The 21,991-nt window shown below is 39.4% G+C and overlaps 1 protein-coding gene across 1 annotated transcript; it reads right to left on the reverse strand.

Annotated features, from left to right (window-relative positions):
* Positions 1-445: 445 nt before the first annotated feature.
* MEPE (matrix extracellular phosphoglycoprotein) lies at positions 446-16,996 on the reverse strand. Its single transcript, XM_003414089.2, has 4 exons — positions 16,943-16,996; positions 11,965-12,018; positions 10,680-10,772; positions 446-1,897 (listed from the first exon to the last, which is right to left on the reverse strand). Exons 1-4 carry the CDS (start codon positions 16,994-16,996, stop codon positions 446-448), a joined length of 1,653 nt encoding a protein of 550 aa, XP_003414137.2.
* Positions 16,997-21,991: the final 4,995 nt, after the last annotated feature.

Raw genomic sequence — 21,991 nt, forward strand, 5'->3', positions numbered from 1 at the left:
CAGAACTAATCATGTTGCCTTTGGAATGAAGCACCACAGACATTAGATTTCCCTATAGATCATTTAATTACGATTACCATATGAGAGATCTTGTTTAATTTATGTCTACAAGAGCAAACAATATTGCAAGGCATTTGTGACATTTGCAAACTTTTGAAATGATACTTGTTTAAATATTGCTTAGCCCATAAACCCTTAATGAGGTTTATGGCTTTAAAAAAGTGCATTATTTATAGCTTTGACTAGAATTTCATATCTTGACCATTAAAATACCAAAAATTCTCCCGAGGAGATCAAGCTTCTTCTTCTTTTTTTTTTTTTTTTTTTATCAATTCACTGCTCTCTCCTCCCTTCATGTTATCCGCCCTCAGCTGGCTCTCAGATACCGTCAATTCACAGATGACCAGGTGTTCAAACTGCTATCCTGTTGGTCATTCCTAGTGGGCTAGTCACCATCACTGTCACTGGAACTGTCACTCTCAGATGACTCACTGCTATCATCCTTTCTAGGGGGTCTAGGACTCCTATTGGAATGGGGCCTTCTGTAATGCCAAGAGCCTTTCCTTTGTGACATACCCTTATTCTGTGTAGCACTGTTTTCTCTATGGGGTATGTAATGATTTTTTCGGCCATAGCCGTGTATTACTGCATTTTCCTCATTAGTGGGGCCGTTGTAGGAACCTATTTCATTTTTAATATCATTATCAAGACCAGGAGAAGAAATAGGCAGGCCCTGGCTTCTGCCCTTACCGGAAAATCTCTGCCTTTCTTTCAAGATTTCTTGGTTCCTGTTAGAATGATCTGCACCTTTTCGAGCGCTACCTTTGCCATTTTTAGGAATTTCATTATACTTAGTGCTTTTAGTTACGTCACTGCCACTTTCTTTTCTTCTCTCTTTTGAGGGCGTATGAGGGTAATGAAACTCTACTTTCCCTTGATGAGCATTTTGACTACCAGAATCCACTCTGTTTCCCTCTTTTCCAGGCAGTTCCTTAAAATTGGTACTACCTATGATGTCATTGCTGCCCTCCACAACCCTAACACCAGCAGCCTCTTTTGCGGTTGTGTCCCTGGTTTCAATGGCATTTCCACCGTTTTTCTCTTTCTCTGGGATCTCGTTATAACCTGGCCCTCTCGTGTCAGCTTCGCTTGGGCCTGAAAACTCTGTTTGAATATCTGTACCTTCTAGGTCAGGACCAGTAGCTTCTCCTTTATCAGTAATGTCCTCAAAAGGCTGGCCATCCCCACTGAAAGGGGAGATATCATTGTCGCCTCTCTCTTGGAGATTGGTGTAACCACTGCCTTCGAAATCACTGGGGATAGTTTTGACTTTTGGGAGCTGTTTGCGGTTGTGTTGGATGCGATGGGTGCTTTTGCTTTGGACTGGAATATTCTGGGCTTGGGCATGTCTTTGATGATTCTTTTTACCTTTAGGGAGGGCTTCAGCATAGTTAGCACCTCTGAGGATTTTGTTTAGAACATTTCTAGGCTTTTTCTTTTTGTCATCTTCCCTCAAGAGTGCAGTTACAGTCACTGGCCCCATTAGATGTTGCATGTTATTTCTGACGAGAGCTGCGCTGTATTCTTCTTGCTCATGTTGTTTGCTGATAGCATCGTCTCCATTCTGAGCCCCATTATTTCTAGTGGATTCAGGATAAATGGGCATCTTTAGATCATCATAGGCATTCTCTTTGTTACTAATGCTCTGGTCTTCATGCCGTGTTTGTCTATTTGCAAAAAGATTTTGAGATCTGCTACTTTGGTTATTTTCATTGGCTTCAAGAAGGGACAAGTCTTTCTCTCTTTCCTGGACAATATTTTTTTTCGGAGGTGGCTCTTGTTTTCTTCTCTTGCCAGGATGGTGAAGAGCAGTATCATCTTTGTTCCTTTCTTCCAGCTAAGAGTATAATTTTCAAAATAAAAATGATTATTTTATGTTAAATTTAAAACCTAACGATTGTTAGTTAATTAAAAACACACCAGATATAATTTTAAAAAATCTATTAGTTAAATAGAGGTTTATCAGTAGAGATCATTCTGGAATTGTCAAAGAAGGCTTCTTGGAGAAAGATGAATGAGCTGAGATTGAAAGATTGGTAAAATTCAGATAGGAGGAAGGGAAGTGTTGAGAATATTTTAAGAGTAAATGGCTTAATTAAATATTCAAAAACAAGGAGCATTTGAAAGATATGAATAAAACCATATGGCTAGAGTAGAGAAATTCTTAAAAAAAGAATGAGAAATACACTTGGAAATTTAGACTGGGGACTGAGTTGGAAGGAGGGCATGATTAAAGACTGTTGTCCCCATCTGGAAAATAGTGAGTTAATATTCTAAAAATAGTTATTTTCTCTCTTTTTTTTGCCTTTGCCCTGGACTTACAAAGCATTCGTCTGCCTAGAGGAAGGCTTCCTCTATCTTTTCCATTTTTTTTTTTTTTTTTACAGGAAATATGCAAGTAGAGGAACGGAGGCAATAGCTTCTGACCTTCAAAATAGAATTTGGCAGCAAGCAAGTGTTGCAATCCCAGCTATTGTCTGAGAAATGATTCATTAGCCTTCTTCTCTTCCCCTTTGGCATAGAGTAAGCCAAATTCAGTAGTCCAGATCAATAGTTCTCAAATTTAGCATGCACCAGAACTGTCTGAAAGTCTTGCTAAGATGAAAATTGTTCAGCCTCACCCCCAGAGTTTCTTATTCAGCAGATGTGGGCTGGAGACCTGGAGTTTGGATTTCTAACAAGTCCCCGGCCGATGTTGATGTTGCTAATCTGGCCGTTATTGTTAGACGCTGTGGAGCTGATTTTTTACTCATAGCAACACCATGCAACAGAGTAAAACTGCCACATAGGGTTTCTAGGTTTTAATCTTTACGGAAGCAGATTGCCAGGTCTTTCTCCTGCGGAGCCACTGGGTGGATTCAAACCCTCAAACTTTTAAGAACAGAGCAGTTAACGATTGTGCCACCAGGGCTCCTTGCTGGTCTGGGTACCACCCTGAAAACCACTGGTCTAAGACATAATTTTAAGTATCAAAGTTCCTGGGGGAATAACAGGAGGAAAAGAAGATAGTGGACGAGGAGAGGGAAGTGTTAATGCATGTATCTCAATTTGTCGTTTTTTGCCTGGGGGCTTTATGAAGATGCTGCTTCACAGGCTGCCCTTTCCCATCCTGGGGTGTAGCCAAGCTGCAGTAACAACGTGGTCAGGAAGAGGAGGGGCTGAGACTGACTCTGCCCTATGCTGCTTTCTGTTCCCGTGTGGCATAGGCTAGACAATGATGTCTCTGAGAGTTTAATCAGGAGTTTTCTGGAGGGTGTCACAGCAGAGGGGTGAGGTGACTCGAAAAAGAGAACTGTAGATGGACCACATATACAAGGGACGAATGTGAGCCATATCCAAAACAACAAAGAACAGTTTCCATTGAATTGATTCGGACTCATGGGTAACCCATGTGTGTCAGAGTAGAATTGTGCTCCACAGGGTTTTCAGGGGCTGAGTTTTCCGAGGTAGATCGCCAGGCCTTTCTCCCAAGGCACCTGTGGGTGAACTCAAACTTCCAACCTTTCGGTTAGCAGCTGAGCATGTTAACCATTTGCACTTTCCAGGGACTCCATCAAAAACAAAAACCAAACACACACACACACACACACACACACACACCAAAAACTCCATTGCTGTCAAGTTGATCTCAACTCATAGTGAGCCTACAGGACATAAAAAAAAAAAGGATGTAAATCTTTACAGAAGCAGATTGTCACATCTTTTGGCAGATTGGCTGGTGAGTTTGAACTGCTGACCTTTCGGTTAGCAGCCCATTGCTTTAACCACTGCACCAACAGGGTTCCTTACCTAAAACAAAAAAGGGCCTAAACTGCCTGTGAGAGCTAAGGGAGGCTGAATCACCACTGGGCCCCAACCAAAACTACACAGATTGGGTCCTAAGCTATACCACCTAGTGAATCCATTTTAGGATGTCAACGGGGCAAGCAGCACCCAAGTGGTCAGGCAGCATTGTTCCAGAGGCCAGATAACAGCATGCATACCTGAGGATCCCAAGCCTTCTTTTCGGCCATGGTATTAGCCGTGGATGTATTAATGGGGAAGAAGGAGGGGGAGTGAGGACCTGAGCAAAGAGACTGTTCTTTAAATACTTAAAGAACTATTTAAATTATTAAATAAGATTAACTTTAAACAGTTAAAAAGGTTGAATTTAAGTTGATTTCTGCACCCCCCCACCATTCACTAATGGGTAGGGGCTATTGAGGAACAGTGCATTGATAGACAAAATAAATAACAAACTTTCTTTCTACCCCAAAGTCTTAGGGTAAGCTAAAAGTTGCAACCCATAGGCCTTTTAGCTAGTGAGTAATAAGAAATTAAAATAAGAGGTATTTACTGAGGGACCAGGACATGTAAGAAACTGGGCCGGGTGCTATATGTTCTAGGCAAACCTGATTACTTATTGAGTGGCAGAGACGACAGTCCTGCAGGATATAGTAGGGTATGGCTAGAGTGGGACAGAGACCTCATATCCAATTGGAATTGTCACACTTGCACAAGTGCCTGAGATTTGTAGAACCTGGGATGCCAGGACAAAAAATTTGGGTTTATCTTGCAAGGGATGAAGAATTAGTGAAGGTTTACAAGCAAGAGACTCACAAAATAAAAACCAGGGGTTTAAGAGGGGAAGGGGTTAGGAAGGACAGTTAAGAGTCTGTTGCAGCTTCCAGGAATCGGATGCAAGCATTTGGATTAGGATTTTGTCAAAGAAAAACACTACGAAGAAAATAACCTTCTCTTGGTGCCGGAAGGATCAAGAAATCTGTCTTGGAAGGCGTACAGCCAGAATGCTCATTAGAAGCAAGGATGGCGAGACTTCATCTCACATACTTTGGACATGTTATCAGAAGGGACCAGTCCCTGGAGAAGGACATCATGCTTGGTAGAGTAGAGGGTCAACGAAAAAGAGGACGACACTCAACGAGATGGGTTGACGCAGTGGCTGCAACAATGAGCTCCAGCGTAACAATGATTGCAAGGATGCGCATAAAGTTGCTATGAGTTGGAACTGACCAAACAGCACCTAACAACAACAATTGGTGCCCAAATAGAAGGGGACTTAATGAAAATGGAGCCCTGGTGGCGCAGTGGTTAAGAGTTCAGCTGCTAACCAAAAGGTCAGCAGTTCGAATCCACCAGCTGCTCCTTGGAAACCCATTGGGCAGTTCTGTGCTGTCCTAGAGGGTCGGAATTGACTCAGTGGCACCAGGTTTGGTTTTTGTTTGTTTTAATAATGAAAATGGACTGAAATGTAAACATGTAAGAATGAAGACAGAAGGAAAAGATAATAAATATTAGATGTATAGATGTGGATAGTATAGGCTGTGACTCAAAAAGCAATAACCAGTTAGAGATAGAAATTTGGGGTCTCTCAGGGGTCACCCAGTATAAGCCCTTTCCAGCCTTAAATCTCTTCCACAGTTTCCCTGACCTGCGGTCATCTGTCCTCTCATTGAACGCTTTACTTTTATGTCAGACCTTTTCACTATGAATAATTCTACCCTTTTCATGTTCTTTTTTATTTATTTTTTTTTATCTGCAACTAGAATCCATTTTTCCTGTCATAACAATTATTAATGTTATTTCTTTTTTCATATGCCACGCTTCCACATTTGGAGCAGTTTAGTTTTCCTTCAGACTCATTTAATGCTTTCTCCAGGTTGACGCTTGCAGTTCTCTGTTAAGACACTATGCTCAGACCTGTTACCTTACTAAAAACCAAAATCCAAACTTGTTGCCATTGAGTCGATTTCGACTCATAGCAACCTTATAGGACAGAGTTGAACTTCTCCAAAGGGTTTCTAAGGAGCGGCTGGGTGGATCCAAACTGCTGACCTTTTGGTTAGCCTCCTGAGCTCTTAACCATTACCTAACTATGTATACCCTTTACCTTGTGGGGTCTCAAAGCAGTCCCAGACTCTGATATGATCTGATCAGCTCTGAGGACACAGAGCCTATTAGCTCCCTACCCTAGCCACACTATCTTTAGTAATGCAGATTAATTTTGTGCTGTCTTTTTTGGCCACCACTTCAATCTGTTGGCTCTTGTTGAGCATATGGATATCATCTTAGATGTGTTAATTAAAGATGTGAAAATAGATGAGAGCTCCCAGACAGAGAGAAGAAGAACAGTCAGCCGAAAGCTCACATTTATGGGGCAACTGTATAGGGAAGATAGCAAAAGGAGACAGAAAAAAACAGTATGCAAGGAAGCCTGGATCATAGGGAACTAGGTTTAGTGAAATAACAGGCAGGAGTTGCCAAATGGTCTTTCTCGATCCCTCAGTCAAGTGTTTATTGAAAAACAGTTATAGTATGAAAAGAACATAGTAGTAGAATTAGTTGCCCAACACTGCCATTTATGAGCTGTGTGATCTTGGCAGCCTCATTTGATTTCTCTGAGCCTATTTTCTTAGCTATAAAATAAGAAATGATACCTAACCTTTAGAGTTTTTAGGAGAATTAAATGATTTTTAATAAATGAGATAACACATGTAAAGCTTCTAGCACAATGTCTATCATGAAACAAGTACTATGTAAATGATGAACCAGTTGCCATCGAGTAAGATTCTGACTCATGGTGACCACACTGGGTCAGAGTAGAGCCCTGCTCAGTTTTCAATGATTGATTTTTGTAAGTAGATTGCTGGTTTTTCTTCTGAGGGGACTCTGGGTAAACTCAAACCTCCAACATTTCGGTTAGCAGCCATGCATATTAACGGTGTACACCACCTAGGAACTCTTACAAGTGACAGTAGCTATCATTTCATACAGGATTGCATACAGCCCCTTATCAAACAGTAGTTTCCGTTCTAACATAATGTTAATGATGTTCATTTGATTATAGGATGTGCAGCTGTTCTCCCAGTCTCTGTTCTCTAACATTGGTTGTTGTGGCAGATGAAGGTGGATTAATTCCGGACCCTTCTGCCCATGTACTGCCTGGATACTACCCTCTGGTTGTGAATCCTGGAAGCTTGTGGCCCTGATACTATGTTATTTAAAATGAATTTTCATTAGATTTTATTTTTTTCTGCCCAAAGAAAAGAGCCCTGTTCCATTTGGAAAATTCCTGCTTTTATATATGTGTCTTATTAACTGTTGGGAGCAGTGGGGAAATCGCTGAATCAGCTTACACTTCATGCTTAAGATGAAAACGGTTATAGAAATGCCCTCTACTCCTATTATGCTGGCTAATACACACTCTGTACAAGCGCCAGCTTGTAGTATTTTTAAGTTGAAATTTGAGATGATTTATTTGTGGGAGTTACGATATCATCATTTCTTAATTTTTTATATTGGTTGGTATCTTCTGAAAATAGGTAAGTTTTTTTATTTTGAAAAAAGATACTAGAAAGCAAGCTTTATGGTAAGTTATTTCTCAATAAAAAGAATTTTATACGTTGAACTTATATTTAAAGTCATTGAGTCTTGGAATGTTTTACTTGGGGGTTTCTTTTACAATCAAGTTCGTCTGTTCATTGCTAAGTTATCCTTTTGAGTAAAACTAGTACTTTAGAAAATTAAGATCAAAATAATTCCTTTGTAATTTTTCTTTACTCTAGTAAAAAAAAAAATTATGGTAAATAACTGATGATACTGAAGAAAGAAGTCCAAGCTGTACGGAAGGTATTGGAGAAAAACAAGGCTTCAGGAATGGACAGAATATCAACTGAGATGTTTCAACAAATGGATGCAGCTCTGGAAGTGCTCACTCGTCTATGCCAAGAAATTTGGAAGACAGCTACCTGGCCAACTGACTGAAAAAGATCCATATTTGTGCCCATTCCAAAGAAAGGTGATCCAACAGAATGCAGAAATTATTGAACAATATCATTAATCTTACACACTAGTAAACTTTTGCTGAAGATTGTTAAAAAGCTGTTGCAGCAGTACATCGACAGCGAACTGCCAGAAATTCAAGCTGGTTCAGGAGAGGACATAGAACAAGGGGTATCATTGCTGATGTCAAATGGATCCTGGCTAAAAGCAGAGAATACCAGAAAGATGTTTACCTGTGGTTTATTGACTATGCAGAGGCATTCAATTGTGTGGACCATAACAGATTATGGATAATATTGCAAAGAATGGGAATTCCAGAATACTTAACTGTGTTCATAAGGAACCTGTACATAGACTAAGAGGCAGTTTTTGGAACAGAACAACAAGATACTGAGTGGTTTAAAATCAGAAGAGGTGTGTGTCGGGGTTGTATCCTTTCCCCATACTTATTCAATCTATATGCTGGGCAAATAACCCGAGAAGCCAGACTGTATGAAGAAGAATGCGGCATCAGGATATGAGGAAGACTCTAATAACCTTCGATATGCAGGTGATACAACCTTGCTTGCTGAAAGTGAAGAAGATTTGACGTGCTTACAGGTGAAGTTCAACCTTCGGTATGGATTACACCTCAACATAAAGAAAACAAAAATCCTGATGACTGGACCAATAAGCAACATCATGATAACAGAGAAAAGATTGAAGTTGTCAAGGATTTCATTTTACTTGGATCCACAATCAACACCATGGAAGCAGCGGTCAAGAAATTAAACAAAGTATTGCATTGGGCGGATCAGCTGCAAAAGACGTCTTTAAAGTGTTCAAGAGCAAAGGTGCCACTTTGAGGAGTAAGGTGCGCCTGACCCAAGCCATGGTGCTTTCAATTGCCTCATATGCATGTGAAAGCTGGACAATGAATAAGGAAGATGAGAGAAGAATTGATGCTTTTGAATGATGGTGTTGGAGAAGAATATTGAATATACTATGGACTGCTAGAAGAATGAGCAAATCTGTCTTGGAAGAAGTACAACCAGAATGCTCCTTAGAAGCAAGGATGGCGAGACTACATCTCACATACTTTGGATGTGTTATTAGGAGGGACTAGTTCCTGGAGAAGGACATCAAGCCTGATAAAGTAGAGGGTCAGCAAAAAAGAGGAAGACCCTCAATCAGATGGATCGACATAGTGGCTGCAACACTGGGCTCAAATACGGTAGTGGTTGCGAAGATGGCATAAGATGGGGCAGTGTTCTTTCTGGTGCACATTGGGTCGCTATGAGTTGGAACTGACTTGACGGCACCTAACAACTATCTGAAGTGTGAAGTTTCATTTTATTTCTTCTGCTTCTCTTACTAGTTTTTGGCTGCTAACCAAAAGGTCTGTGGTTTGAACCCACCAGCAGATCCACAAGAGAAAAGACCTGGCGATCTGCTCCTGTAAAGATTTCAGCATAAGAAACCCTATGGGGCAGTTCTACTTTGTCATGTAGGGCCACAATGAGTTGGAATCGACTAGATGGCACACAACAACAACACATACTAATGAATTCTGTGCATTTTATTAGAAGACTGATTACAGTTGTTTCATAAAGCGTGAGACAACTTCTAAACTATGGTATGTGATGGTCACTTTTGCATTGGAGAAAATATATTAAATTCCTACTTTCTGATTACATCATTGACTATATGGTGGGGCTGTGGATCAGCCAGGTAGTCTACTCCCTATGGTCTGCTTTTCTATCTCCACACCTTGGTTCATGTTATTCTTTTCATGGACAATGGCCTCTCCCACCCACTTCTATTTGCTCAAATCCTACCTATCCTCCAAGGCCCAACTCAATTATTTTTATTATGTAGCTTTCTCTGAACATCCAGCCAGGAAGTCATTTTTCTCTACTCCATGTCCCTAAAAAGCATTTTTTTTTTTTGCTTCCATTCACATAACATTTTGTATAATAGGTCTTGGGTTATAATAATTTTTGTAACTGTATTATATTTCTTTTCAAACTCTATGGTTTTGGAGAGAAAGAATTCAGTTTTCTCAGTCATTTTACCTCCCATAGTATCTTGCACAATAAAAGGAGCTAGACATGTATTTGTTATGGCATATAAGTTTTAATATCATGCAATTAGATGTAGTCTTAGAGACACCATCTAAAATATGGAGGAAAGAAAATAACACTCTGAGGAGAAAATGCTACTACCATGCGAGATGAAGCCAGACTTGGAAACAATAAATAGTCCTTTTGCTGATGGCATTTTAAGTGGTTTTCCAGCTATTTGGCCAATGAATGTGCAAGAAGGGACTGAGTGAAAAGGATGATTGTCACCCCAGTGACAAGGCGCTTATTCTTTCTCTTCAGAGCACCCTGACACACATGGAGTCATCCGTGGATTAAATTTAAGAGACACTAAGATGTTTTAGTCTCCAGGTCAAAATGATTTCTCCTATTAGCCCTCCCCTCATGAAATCCCTGCCATTAAAGTATGTGATAGAATATGTTTAGAAAATCTTATAAAAGACCAAACGTAACTGAGAGCAGTAACATGGTAACCCATGGGCATCCAGTGTGCACCAGTACCACACCTGCAGTCTCAGGTCCTGAGACAGAGCAGGACGTGGACCAGGGCTTGGGACAGGGGTCAGGAAGGCCCTGGAACACTGAGGGCCATATAGTGAGGCCTGAGGAGCTGGGGAGCTGAAGGGAAAGGAACGAAGACACCGAGGGAAACCCCATAGCAGGTAAAAATAAACTTTTGTCTCCTGTACCATTTCCCCGGGAAACAGTAGAGAGCTTAGCTCACGACAAAGATCATCACTCAGAGATTCAGCTTACCTTTATGTCAGTTTGATTTTCTCTTCCCGGCGATGTGTAAACACACTTAAAAATATAATACCCGTGTTTCTCGTGGTGGCCTTTATATGTTATCTACAAAAACACAACACGATATTGAGGTGGGTTTCCTGGCTCTCTTTTTGACAGCACAAGATGTTTAAAACTTGGGTGGAATCTAAAAATTCTGCCTCTGACTACGGGTAGTACTACTTACAGCCACAGGAGGGTGTGTGTTAGCTAGCACCTGAAGATAGCAACTTAGTCCTTTCTCTCTCTCTCTTTTTTTTTACAGTTGCTGTTGGGTCAATTCTGACTCATGGCAACCCCATGAGTGTCAGAGTAGAACTGTGCTCCATAGTGTTTTCACTGGCTGTGATCTTTTGGAAGTAGATTGCCAGGTCTTCTGAGGTGCCTCTGGGTGGACACAAACCTCCAACTTTTCAGTTAGCAGCCTAGTATGTTAACCATTTTTACAACCCGGGGCTCCACTCCCTTTTCTGCGTATCTCTAAATCTGTTCTCCATAAGGGTGACTATCAACTGCTCTCCTTCCCCCGGTATATCACCAAATTTCAGTGGCTGTAGAGCACTTGGAAATGTTTTCAGGTAGGAGTTGGCGAGAGGGTTTAGAAGTCAGGTTTTACAGTATTCACGTCTGATATCAAATTGGCAAAACTCACAGCATGAATGTGCAGGGTTTCAAGTTTGGAGATTTGCCTTTGTAATTCTCAGCTGAGACAAAGAACAGAAGATTGTTAGGTCTTAGAACAGAATTCTCAGAGATTGCCAGGAGAAACCATGGGAGGCACAAGTAAGCTGCAATTTGGTAACATGCAAAGCTGAGGGTACTTGTCTCGACTTTCTAGATGTATCTGGAAAACTAACTCTATGTGAATAGAATTTTCCATTAAGGTTTGCTAGCCACCTTTCTTTTATTTCTGCCTCATTTATCACTTTGTTCCCATGTACGTATGTGGGGAAATATTGGTTACTAGTAACAATATCCAAGATTTTTGCTCATTTAACCCTCTGCAAGTTGTATAGCAAACCATTGTTTCATTTGAAGGGAGAAATCAAATCTCCGTCCAGAATGTTTCCCTGTTTTCTATCACACATTGTGTTAAATATAATACCTGATTAACTAGAAACTGCCAAAATTATGTTGCATAATTTTGCATTTCCGCTTTAAGACTCCAAGAATATTTTGATAGCTAAATGTTTCTCTTATTGGCTTTTTTCTTTGCAGAGCTAAAATAGATTTATTTGAGAAGAATAATTCTGTTTACCTTCTGTTCTTCCACACAGCCTTGCTTAGTTTTCTCCGTCTGTGGTTGAAATGTCTGAAAGAAAACAAGAAATAAAACTTTACCAAACAGAACATTCACTCTTTCATTTCTTCAAACAACAAATGCTTCATTTGTTTTTCTGTCTCTGGGTTGTATTATTAAATGTGGAAAATCATTCTGACTAAAAGAAGATGGGCACATTCCTCACATTAATATTTATTTCAGTATTTCAAGAGAGAGTGCCAGCTTTCCTCCATTCCCATTAAACCCATTGCCATTGAATCGAGTCCGACTCATAGTGACCCTGTAGGACAGAGTAGAATGCCCCATAGGGTTTCCAAGACTGAAATCTTTACAGAGGCAGACTGCCACATCTTTCTCCAGCGGAGTAGCTGGGACAAAGCCATCTACACTAGACAGCCACATTTGAGCAAGGGCGCACTGACAAGTGGTGTCAGGGGAGAAGGAAGTATGGCACTGTGGGTGATGGAACTTGGATGTTGTTGGTATCCACTTAAAAAGAAGTTTTCACTGGCAAACTGGGAGTTGTTCAATATCAGTGAACTAAAATCAGAGTTCAGCAATGTGGTTGTACGTGTACATTGACTGTATGTTGTTGTTAGTTGCTACTGAGTTGGCTCTGACTCACGGTGGTCTCATATACACTCAGTGAGACATTGCCCAGTCTCATGACATCCCCACAATGGTTGGCATATCTGAGTCCATAGTTGCATCCATTGTGTAGTGCCTTCTAATCCAGAGGGCTCATCTTCCAGTATTAGACAATATTCTATTGTGATCCCATTATGGATTGAAATGTGTCCCCTTGAAATGTGTATCAACTTGGCTAGGCCATGATTCCCAGTATTTTGTGATTCCCTACCATTTTTGTTATCTGATGTGATTTTCCCATGTGTTGTAAATCCTACCTCTGTGATGTTAATGAGGCAGGATTAGAGATAGTTACATTAATGAGACAGGGCTTGATCTACAAGATTAGGTTGTGACTTAAGTCAACCTCTCGAGATTTAAAAGAGAGAAGAGAGCAGAGAGACATGGGGACCTTACACCACCAAGAAAGAAGCACTGGGAGCATAGCACGTCCTTTGGACCCAGGGTCTCTGTGCTGAGAAGTTCCTCAACCAGTGAAAGATTGATGACAAGGAACTTTCCCCAGAGCTGACACAGAGAGAAAGTCTTCCTCTGGAGCTGGCACTCTGAATTTGGATTCTAGCCTCTGAGACTGTGAGAGAATAAATTTCTCTTTATTAAAGCCATCCACTTGTGGTATTTCTGTTATAGCAGCACTAGATAATTAAGACAGATACATAGTGTTTTCATTGGCTGATTTTTGGAAGTAGATCTCCAAGCATTTCTTCCTAATCTGTTTTAGCATGGGAGAATCACAGAAACCTATTTATCAGGGGTGACCCTGTTGGTATTTGAAATACTGGTGGCATAGCTTTCCAGTATCATTGCAACATACAAGCCACTACAGTATGACAAACTGACAGATGGGTGATAGATGGAGTGTATAAATACAGTAATTGCTATATCGAATTAATTATGATGCTCCGATGGTCCAGTAAGAATAAAACCATAGCACATAAAGGTTAGGACTACACCTAGGGATGGGACTTTATTGTTTTCACTCACCTGGTCAGATATTTCAGGGAAGGGAAAAACGGAGGTGGTTAGTTGATTGGGACAAATTCTTTCTCTTGGTTTAATATAAAAGTGTCAAATTTATTGAAGGCACCTGGGGATTGAGGTGGAGAGGCCAGAAACTACAAAGAAATAGACCCAAGCAGCTTGCCCAAACTTTGGGCTTAAGTTTAGTTGTCACAGGGAAAGATACAGAACAGAAGCTGAGAATCTTAGGAGCAAGACTGCTGTGGAAGGAACAGCTGTAACAGTTTAATTCATTCTCAGGATTTTTACTTCTCGATTTCATTTTGAATCTCCTCGCTGTCTCAGATGTGACAAGGGGAACCAATGGGTAGGACCTGGTTTGTGTTCGAATGCCTTTGCTGAACGGGAAGCAGTCATCATCTAAGAGAGAGAAGCTCTCAAGGGAAAGATTAAATAAAGAAGTAAACAGTATAAGGACCATTTTGGCTGGCTGTCTTATCCACCTAGTTAGTCTTCTTAAAGATCGCTGTTTTGTTTATTCAAAGAGATTGTTTCTTGCAATGAGATGTTGGTAATATTCTGCTTGTTCTCAGATTGATTTCCTATACTTCTGCTCTTCCCGGGCCGACCCCTACAAACAACGTTTCCTAAGTGCCTTTGTCATACGACTTCAGTCTGAGATTGGCTGATGGTAGCTGTGGCCTGAGACTGGAGGGCAGAAGGAGAGCGGAATGTCTGTTTGGATCTGCACCCCAGGAATTGAATGTATCTCCTGCGTGGTGCTAGTTCCTGCTGGAGGTCTCCATCCAGAGCACTGGGAGCACTACATCTCTCCTCAGTCCTCCAGCCCTAGGAGTGGTAGTGGTCTTCTGCAGAAACAAATCTTCGAATTGGGTCAGCACCCTTGGTTTGTCCTTTTTGTTCTTTCTACACTTTGTAACTAGTTCCCCACCGCCCCTCCCCGCCCCCCCCTCCCAAAAATTCCTCTACTGCCATGGACTCTGTTTTCTTGGCTGGACTGTGACTGAGAAAATTATCTTAAAAATATAAACTCAAAAGTTTATATTTAGAAAAAAAGTTTAGGATAAAACCTCCCTGACTGGCCCCCAAGACAGATCTGCCTAATATGCCACTCTATGCTAGAGATAATAGTTTGACAATAACACCTTGTATTTATGTAGCACTTTACAGTTTATAAATTGCTTTCACATGCATGATCTCATTGGATTCCCATGATAACCCCTGTGGGATAGACAGACAGTAGAGGAGACAAAATTGCCTGCACTTACATGGTTAGTGGCAGGAACAGAAGTAGAGTCTTTAACCTAAATATTCAGTTTTAAAATCCCAGGATTAAAATGATAAATTTTTAAAATGGCCTGATACATGGAAAAAAAAAAAAAAGCCATATTTATTAACAAAAGGAATTGTTCCTATAGCTTATTTTAAGTACTTTCCAGGCATGTTTTGTAATTTTCATTCCTTATTCGATTTCTTTCTTGACTCTTAAGAGTTTAAGGTCTTGCACATGTACGTCAGACAATTGCATTATTCTTAAAAAAAAAAAAATCAAAATAAAATAGTTCTGGGAATGGGGCTATGGGAATAAGAAAATCTAAAAAGGAGATGGATAGATATTAAGCAAAAGAAAGAAATGGTTTTGGGTATTAGATATCTTCTTATAGAACACACACACGTAGGTATATATACATATGAATATATATATGTATGTCTTAAAAACATTCTTGATGGTACAGAATACAGAATATCCCAGTACCTTAGTGTAGTTCATGATTTGTGGCACCTTAGGATAAAGTCCTTTTAGTCGAATTGCATATTGGTCAATATTAATTGAACTTCATGACTCGATAATTACCTTTTATTTTCTTCCATTTTAAATTGTTTTGAATTTGGATTATAATTCCAAAACATATGTAAGTGACTCATTATTTACTAATTTCTAATACCACCTATCATTAATCATTAGTAAATAATTTAGGTAATTGCTAAAATGGAATGTATAAATCTGAAGAAAAGTATCGATTTAACTATTCACAATTCCAAACTTTGCTCAGCCTCTTTCATTTGAAATAATTCCCTCTCCCTTTTTCCTCCATACCCACTTGACCATTTTCCCTTGCTAGAACGTGGCTCTGTAATTGAGATGGTATTGTCTCCCTCTGGGGAGGAATGCTGGCACCCTCTTTTGACCAGTGGTCACTGGATCGATGTTGACATAACACATTTACTGGAAAATGGTCAGAGAACACAACTCCAGCTGTTCCTTAGGAACGTGCTGCTCAAAATAAACTCATCTTCAGTGGTTGGATTGGGCTGGGTCAGCCCGACCTGCCCTACCACCATCATGCCCTAGCGGGTATCTCTACCGCCCTGCTTGAGCTGAATTGTGTGGACTTGGCCTGGCGGATGTGTATTTTAAGCAGTACAGCCCCCACAGGACTGTGAGAAGATGTGCACTGAGAGGAGACATGCTTCCCCCACTTCTGCTGTTCTCATCCTTGTCAGTCTGGTTACCCAATCGGTCACCCACTCACTCAAGATCTATATTTAAGTATTCCTGGCAATAGGATGACTAGCTGTTTCTGTGATTCGTCAGCTGAAAGAGTTACTGAAAGAGCTTAGGATGATTTTCAGACATTATCTAACTAGCGCTGTGTCTGCATTGCAGAAAATATCTGTAACACTCAGCATTTTCACAAGATAATTTGATCGCATCCTGAATACTCATCTACGTTGAGTCAGAAAGAAGAAAAGACACAAAAGAAAATAGAAGTTTCATTTGGGTGAAGCTTAGGAATAATTCTTCTCATCTTTAGCCTTGCTGTTGATGGAAAATGATTAACAGAATCCTGCAATGTTGGAATGTTGCAAGAAATACAGAAAAGATCTCTTCTCTTTGTCTTGCCGTTTATTTGTAAAATCTAGTTGGTTAGCCTTCAAATATTCGAGCCAAATTCTTTGTTTTTAGTAAAATATTGAAAGGTTGTCTTGACACGCTTTAATATGAGTCTCTGAGTATCAGTAATTAGTGTTGGTTGATTTGAAACACTGTGCTTCACTAAGCTATTGGTTTTCTCAAAAATGCCATCTTCGGTGTCACTTAAAAGGCACTGTGGTGGCATCTGATAATTTGGCAGATACTAATTGAGAGCCTCCTTTGTGACAGGTGTTTGTGTTAAGTGTTGGATGATTTCTGTTTACTTGGTACTTTATTGTAACTGCACTAGGTCAAATGCTTCTAACTTAAATAAGCATTACTTACAAAATAAATAGAGAAAGAGAGCAAAAGATTAGGTGATGCATAACTGAATTCATAAATGCTTACTGGTGCTGCCCAGGTCAGACCGAAAAGGAGCAGTCCCAAACAGACAATTGGCATCTTTGAGAATCTCTGTAAAAAATAATAAAATTTTACTCTAAAGCAATATCAATTATAAAGTGCAGCAATAGAAATAAAGAAAACACAAAAGTATATAAATCATCCTTCCCACTAGCTGCCCATTTCCTTTTGTAAGAAAAAAAAAATCTATGTAAAATTTATCTATACTTAAGTGTTGCTACTTTAATCTAGGACCTTTCATATGTCTAGTTATTTCATTGTGAAAATAAAAATTGTTCGAGGGCATTAAAACAATGAAGTTGGTTGATAGAAATGAATTTTATAGACATAATTATTTGATCAATAATCATTTCTGACTTTTCCCTCTTGTTTTTAGAAAGTCATTGTTTAATTGTTCATATAATTCATGATGACATTAAATTAACCTAACAGTTCATAACAGACTCTTGAAATGAGTCTCTTTGGGTAGTAGGTTATACTGTTGGGAAGGAAATCTTGCCAGCTACCAGGATGGTGAACCAACATATGCCCTCATATTCATTATCATTAGTATATGAATTAGTAATCATTCGTGCACTATAAATTGAAACAATTATGTAATACTTAATAGCCAGCATTTATTGAATACTTAAAAAGAGCTAGGCGCTATTTTATGAATTTTACACGTATTCAATTATTTGGGCCTTCCAACAACCCTATGAGGTGGGTGATATTACAATTCTTGTTCTATAGATTAGGAAATAGGCACAGAAAGTTCAAATAACTTTCCCTTGATTTCACAGGTGTTAATGAGCAGAAGCAGGATTATATAGGCAATATCGCTATAGAGCAAACTCTGGTGGCGTAGCAGTTAAGAGTGACAACTGCTAACCAAACAGTCGACAGTTCGAATTCACCAGGCAGTCCTTGGAAACCCTACGGGGCAGGTCTACTCTGCCCTATAGGGTTGCTAGGAATCAGAATCGACTTGACAGCAAAGGGTTTGGTGTTTTCGGTTTTTTATAGCTATAGAGCCAGTGTTCCTAATAAAGACCTTATGCTATCATTAATAAGTTTCTATCCTTTTATCTTATTACAGAAAAATCCACACGTAGTTGACTTAAAGGCAAATTATATTTTATAATGGGCTCAACGAAATAATGTTTAAAACACTAACATTTGGTTTTGCATAAAGGTACACGTCTATATTTTGGTAAATATACTAGGAGGATGTAGGGTTCACTTGAGTCAAGTAACCATTATATTGAAAAAAAGTCCATGTAGTCTTGGACTACTAATCCGTTGGTTTTGGTGTATACCAAGTACTTCCATAACTGCCACAGGGATACATAACAACCAACAAAAGAGTTAAAAGTTCCCACCACTCTGAGATAACATAGGGGAAAAACAATTTTCATGAGAAAAATTGCCCTAAATGTCTTTGTAATCTTTAAACATTACAAAATGAAAATATTTATATACAGAAACAAATGTAACTTTCAAATATATTCTAAAATCCTAAATTGTTTTCCACATTAAAACAATTTTAAGGATCTATTTATTAATTCTAACTATAATTTAACTTTCCAAATGTTTTATACATCAAGATAGATGAGGTTTGAAAGTATGAATACAATCAAACTCTCTATACTCTGGATTGTAAGTACAGGATAGAGTGAAAGTACAGTATTTGAGTTTGGATCTTGATAATGCTGAGGTCAAATCAAAGAGAAAGTTGCTACCAAATCATCAATTTCAGATTATGATTTCTAAAGCAGTCAATATTCCACAACATGCTCAGTATAGAATATTTTTAATTTGCATTCATTTAAAAAAAGCAATATCCCTATTGGATGGCCAACATCTTGAAAATATAAACAATTATGTTGTAAAGCTATTTGCTGTCAAATACCTCAAAAGAGTCAAATTACCTGGAGTCTTTTACCTTCAGAATATCTGGATTCTTCTGCAGAATTAGCAGTCTCTGGGCATTTTGCTGAAATTTAAGGTTTGTTAGAGTTTCCAATGGCCAATCAGCATTCGGCTCACTTAGCACCAGCAAACAATTTGTTACCAGTGGCCGCAGATAACCATAGGGGGCAAAGTAATTTTAATCTAAAAATGTTTTTGTGGTGGAAAGCTGCTATCAAATGTTCCAGCAAGTGGAATAAACAGCAAATATAAATACCTCATTTGGATGTCATGTTGTCAGATAATTAGAATTGATTTCAGTACTATTAATTAGGTCTGACTGGATAACAAGTTTATAAATGGAAAATATTTTAAGAATCCTCTTATGTAGAAAGTTTATAATTTCAATTTTGTCTGAGTGAAATTCAGGAACATTTCACAAAAATGTATTGAGTGCCTACTATGTGACAGGCATTGGGGAAAGAGCAGTGAACAAAAAAGAGAGAGAAAAAATCCCTGTCTTCGCGGAGTTTACAATCCAGTGGGTTAGGCATATTAAAACAAGGTAAATAAGTAAAAAATGGTAGATAGTGATAGATAGTAAGAAGAAAAAATATTGCAGGGAAGAGGAAATACTGTTGGAGGTGGAGACACTGGGTGGAAATTTTAGAAAGTCCAGGGAAGGCCTCATTGAGAAGGGGACTTTTGAGTAAAGGTCCGTAGCCATATGAATAACTGGGGGAATAACATATGAACGCAGACGGGATAGGAAGAGCAGAGCCCAGAGTCAAGGGACTGCTGCTTGTTCCAGAAACAGAGAAGAGGCCAGTTTGGACTACTAATCCGTTGGTTTTGGTGTATACCAAGTACTTCCTTAACTGCCACAGGGATACCTAACAACCAACTGAGCAAGGGGGAGAAAGGTATTAGCTGGCAGAGGATTTAAGCCCTTGCAGGCCCTGGTGGTGAAGTGGTTAAGAGCTACCACTGCTTACCAAAATGTTGACAGATCGGATTCACCAGCTGCTCCTTGGAAACCGTATGACACAGTTCTACTCTGTCCTATTATGGCCTCTATGAGTCAGAACCAACTCGACAGCAACAAGTATGTATACATAGGTCTTAGCAAGGTCCCTTAGTGGCACAAATGGTTTTCACAGGACTACTAACTTCTTTTTTACTAACCTAGAGATTGGCAGTTCAAACCCACCCAACAGCACCATAAAAGGAAGGCCTGGCAATTTGCTTCCATAAAGATTACAGCCAAGAAAACTCTATGAAGCCGTTCTACTCTGTAACACATGGCTCACCATTGGAGTTGGAATTGGCAACTGGTTTGGTTTTTTGTTTTAGGTCTTAGGAAGGGTTTTTTTCTTCACTCTTAGTGGAAAGAAAGCCCTTGGAGGTTTTGAGCACTATTAATTAATTAGGTCTGACTGAATAACTAACAAGTTTATAAATGGAAGACCTTTTAACAATCCTCTTCTGTAGAAAGTTTGTAATTTCAATTTTGTGACAAGGTCTAACTTATATTTTAGCAGAATCACTCTGAATGCTGTGTTGAGAATGGACAGAAGGAGGAAAAGGGCATACAGACCAGCTGGGAAGCTCTTTCAATAATCAGAGAGAGAGAGATGAACCAGAGTGGTGGCAGAAGAGATGGCAAGAAGTGGCCACATTCTGAATATATTTTTAAAATAAAACCTACAGAATTTGCTGGTGAACCAGATAGGGTTGTGAACAGAAATCAAGAATAAAGGATGACATCAAAGTTTTGCCCTGAGCAACTGAAATAATGAAGTTGCCTTTTACTGACATAGGGAAAACTGCTACTTTTGGAGCTGGTTTGGAGGGGAAATGATGGGAGCATGGGTTTGGAGATCTGTTTTGCCCAATCTCCCTACCAAAATCATGATTGTAATAGTTGGGGAGATTCCATTCAGTCTAAAAATCTCTATTATAATACTTGGAGGGGTTACTTACTTTAGATATATGAAAGTATCAGTAAAAGACTACGTAAGAATTATTTAACACATATTTTTTAAGTGATGAGAACTACTACTACCTACAGTAAACAAAATTCTAACAGATATTGGAAACCCTGGTGGAGTAGTGGTTAAGTACTACAGCTGCTAATGAAAGGGTCGGCAGTTCGAATCCGCCAGGTGCTCCTTGGAAACTATGGGGCAGTTCTACTCTGTCCTATAGGGTCGCTGTAGTCAGAATCGACTCGACGACACTGGGTTTTTTTTTGGTTATAAATGATATATGAGATTTGAGTGCAAACTCCCGACTTTTTCCAACTCAGAAAATGGCAAAATAAATAAGACAAAACCCAAACCAAAACAACCAAACAACAACAACAATTGTTTTGACTGAGGGAGCTTGGATAGGTTGAGAGAATGGTGTCTTCTTCATTCAGGCTGAATCCCTCTTTTCATTTTATCCGAATTCTGTGGATCACCTGAGTGTCAAGCTGATTTTTAAAACAGTTGCCAGTACTAGAATTTGAGCTATTGGGCCAGGATATTAGGATATCCAACCATGGATGTTAGAATACTTGAACATTGTCATTGACAATGGCAACAGCTAACTTTGGAGTCAAACAGACCTGAGTTCAAATCTTGACTCTACTATTTAATTGCTTTGAGTCCTGAAGCTACTAAATTAGATTCTTCATCTGAAAATGGAGACCGTAGTAACAAGCTAAACTTCTACTGAATGATTACTATGATACAAGCATTGTCCCAAGTGTGATGCATTAACTCATTTAATCCTTACAGCAACTCTATGACGTAGGTACTGTTATTATCCTCCGGATGTTAGTGATGACAGACAAGACAGTTAAGTGACTTGCTCAGCATCACATACCTAGTGAGTACAACAGCTAGAATTTGAAAGCAGGCAATCTAACTCCAAAGTGCTGCACTTTAAAAACCAAACCCACTGAGGTCAAGTTGATTTTGACTTAAAGCGACACTATAGGACAGAGTAGAACTGCCCCATAGGGTTTCTACAGCCATAAATGTTTATGAAAGCAGGCTGCCACTTCTTTCTTTCGCAGAATGGCTGGTAATTTAAACTCCCTGACCTGTCAGTTAGCAACTGAGCATTTTAACCTCTGTGCCACCAGAACTGTACTTT

Source organism: Loxodonta africana, chromosome 5 (genome assembly GCF_030014295.1).
Source record: "Loxodonta africana isolate mLoxAfr1 chromosome 5, mLoxAfr1.hap2, whole genome shotgun sequence".
Classification (NCBI taxonomy): Eukaryota; Metazoa; Chordata; class Mammalia; order Proboscidea; family Elephantidae; genus Loxodonta; species Loxodonta africana.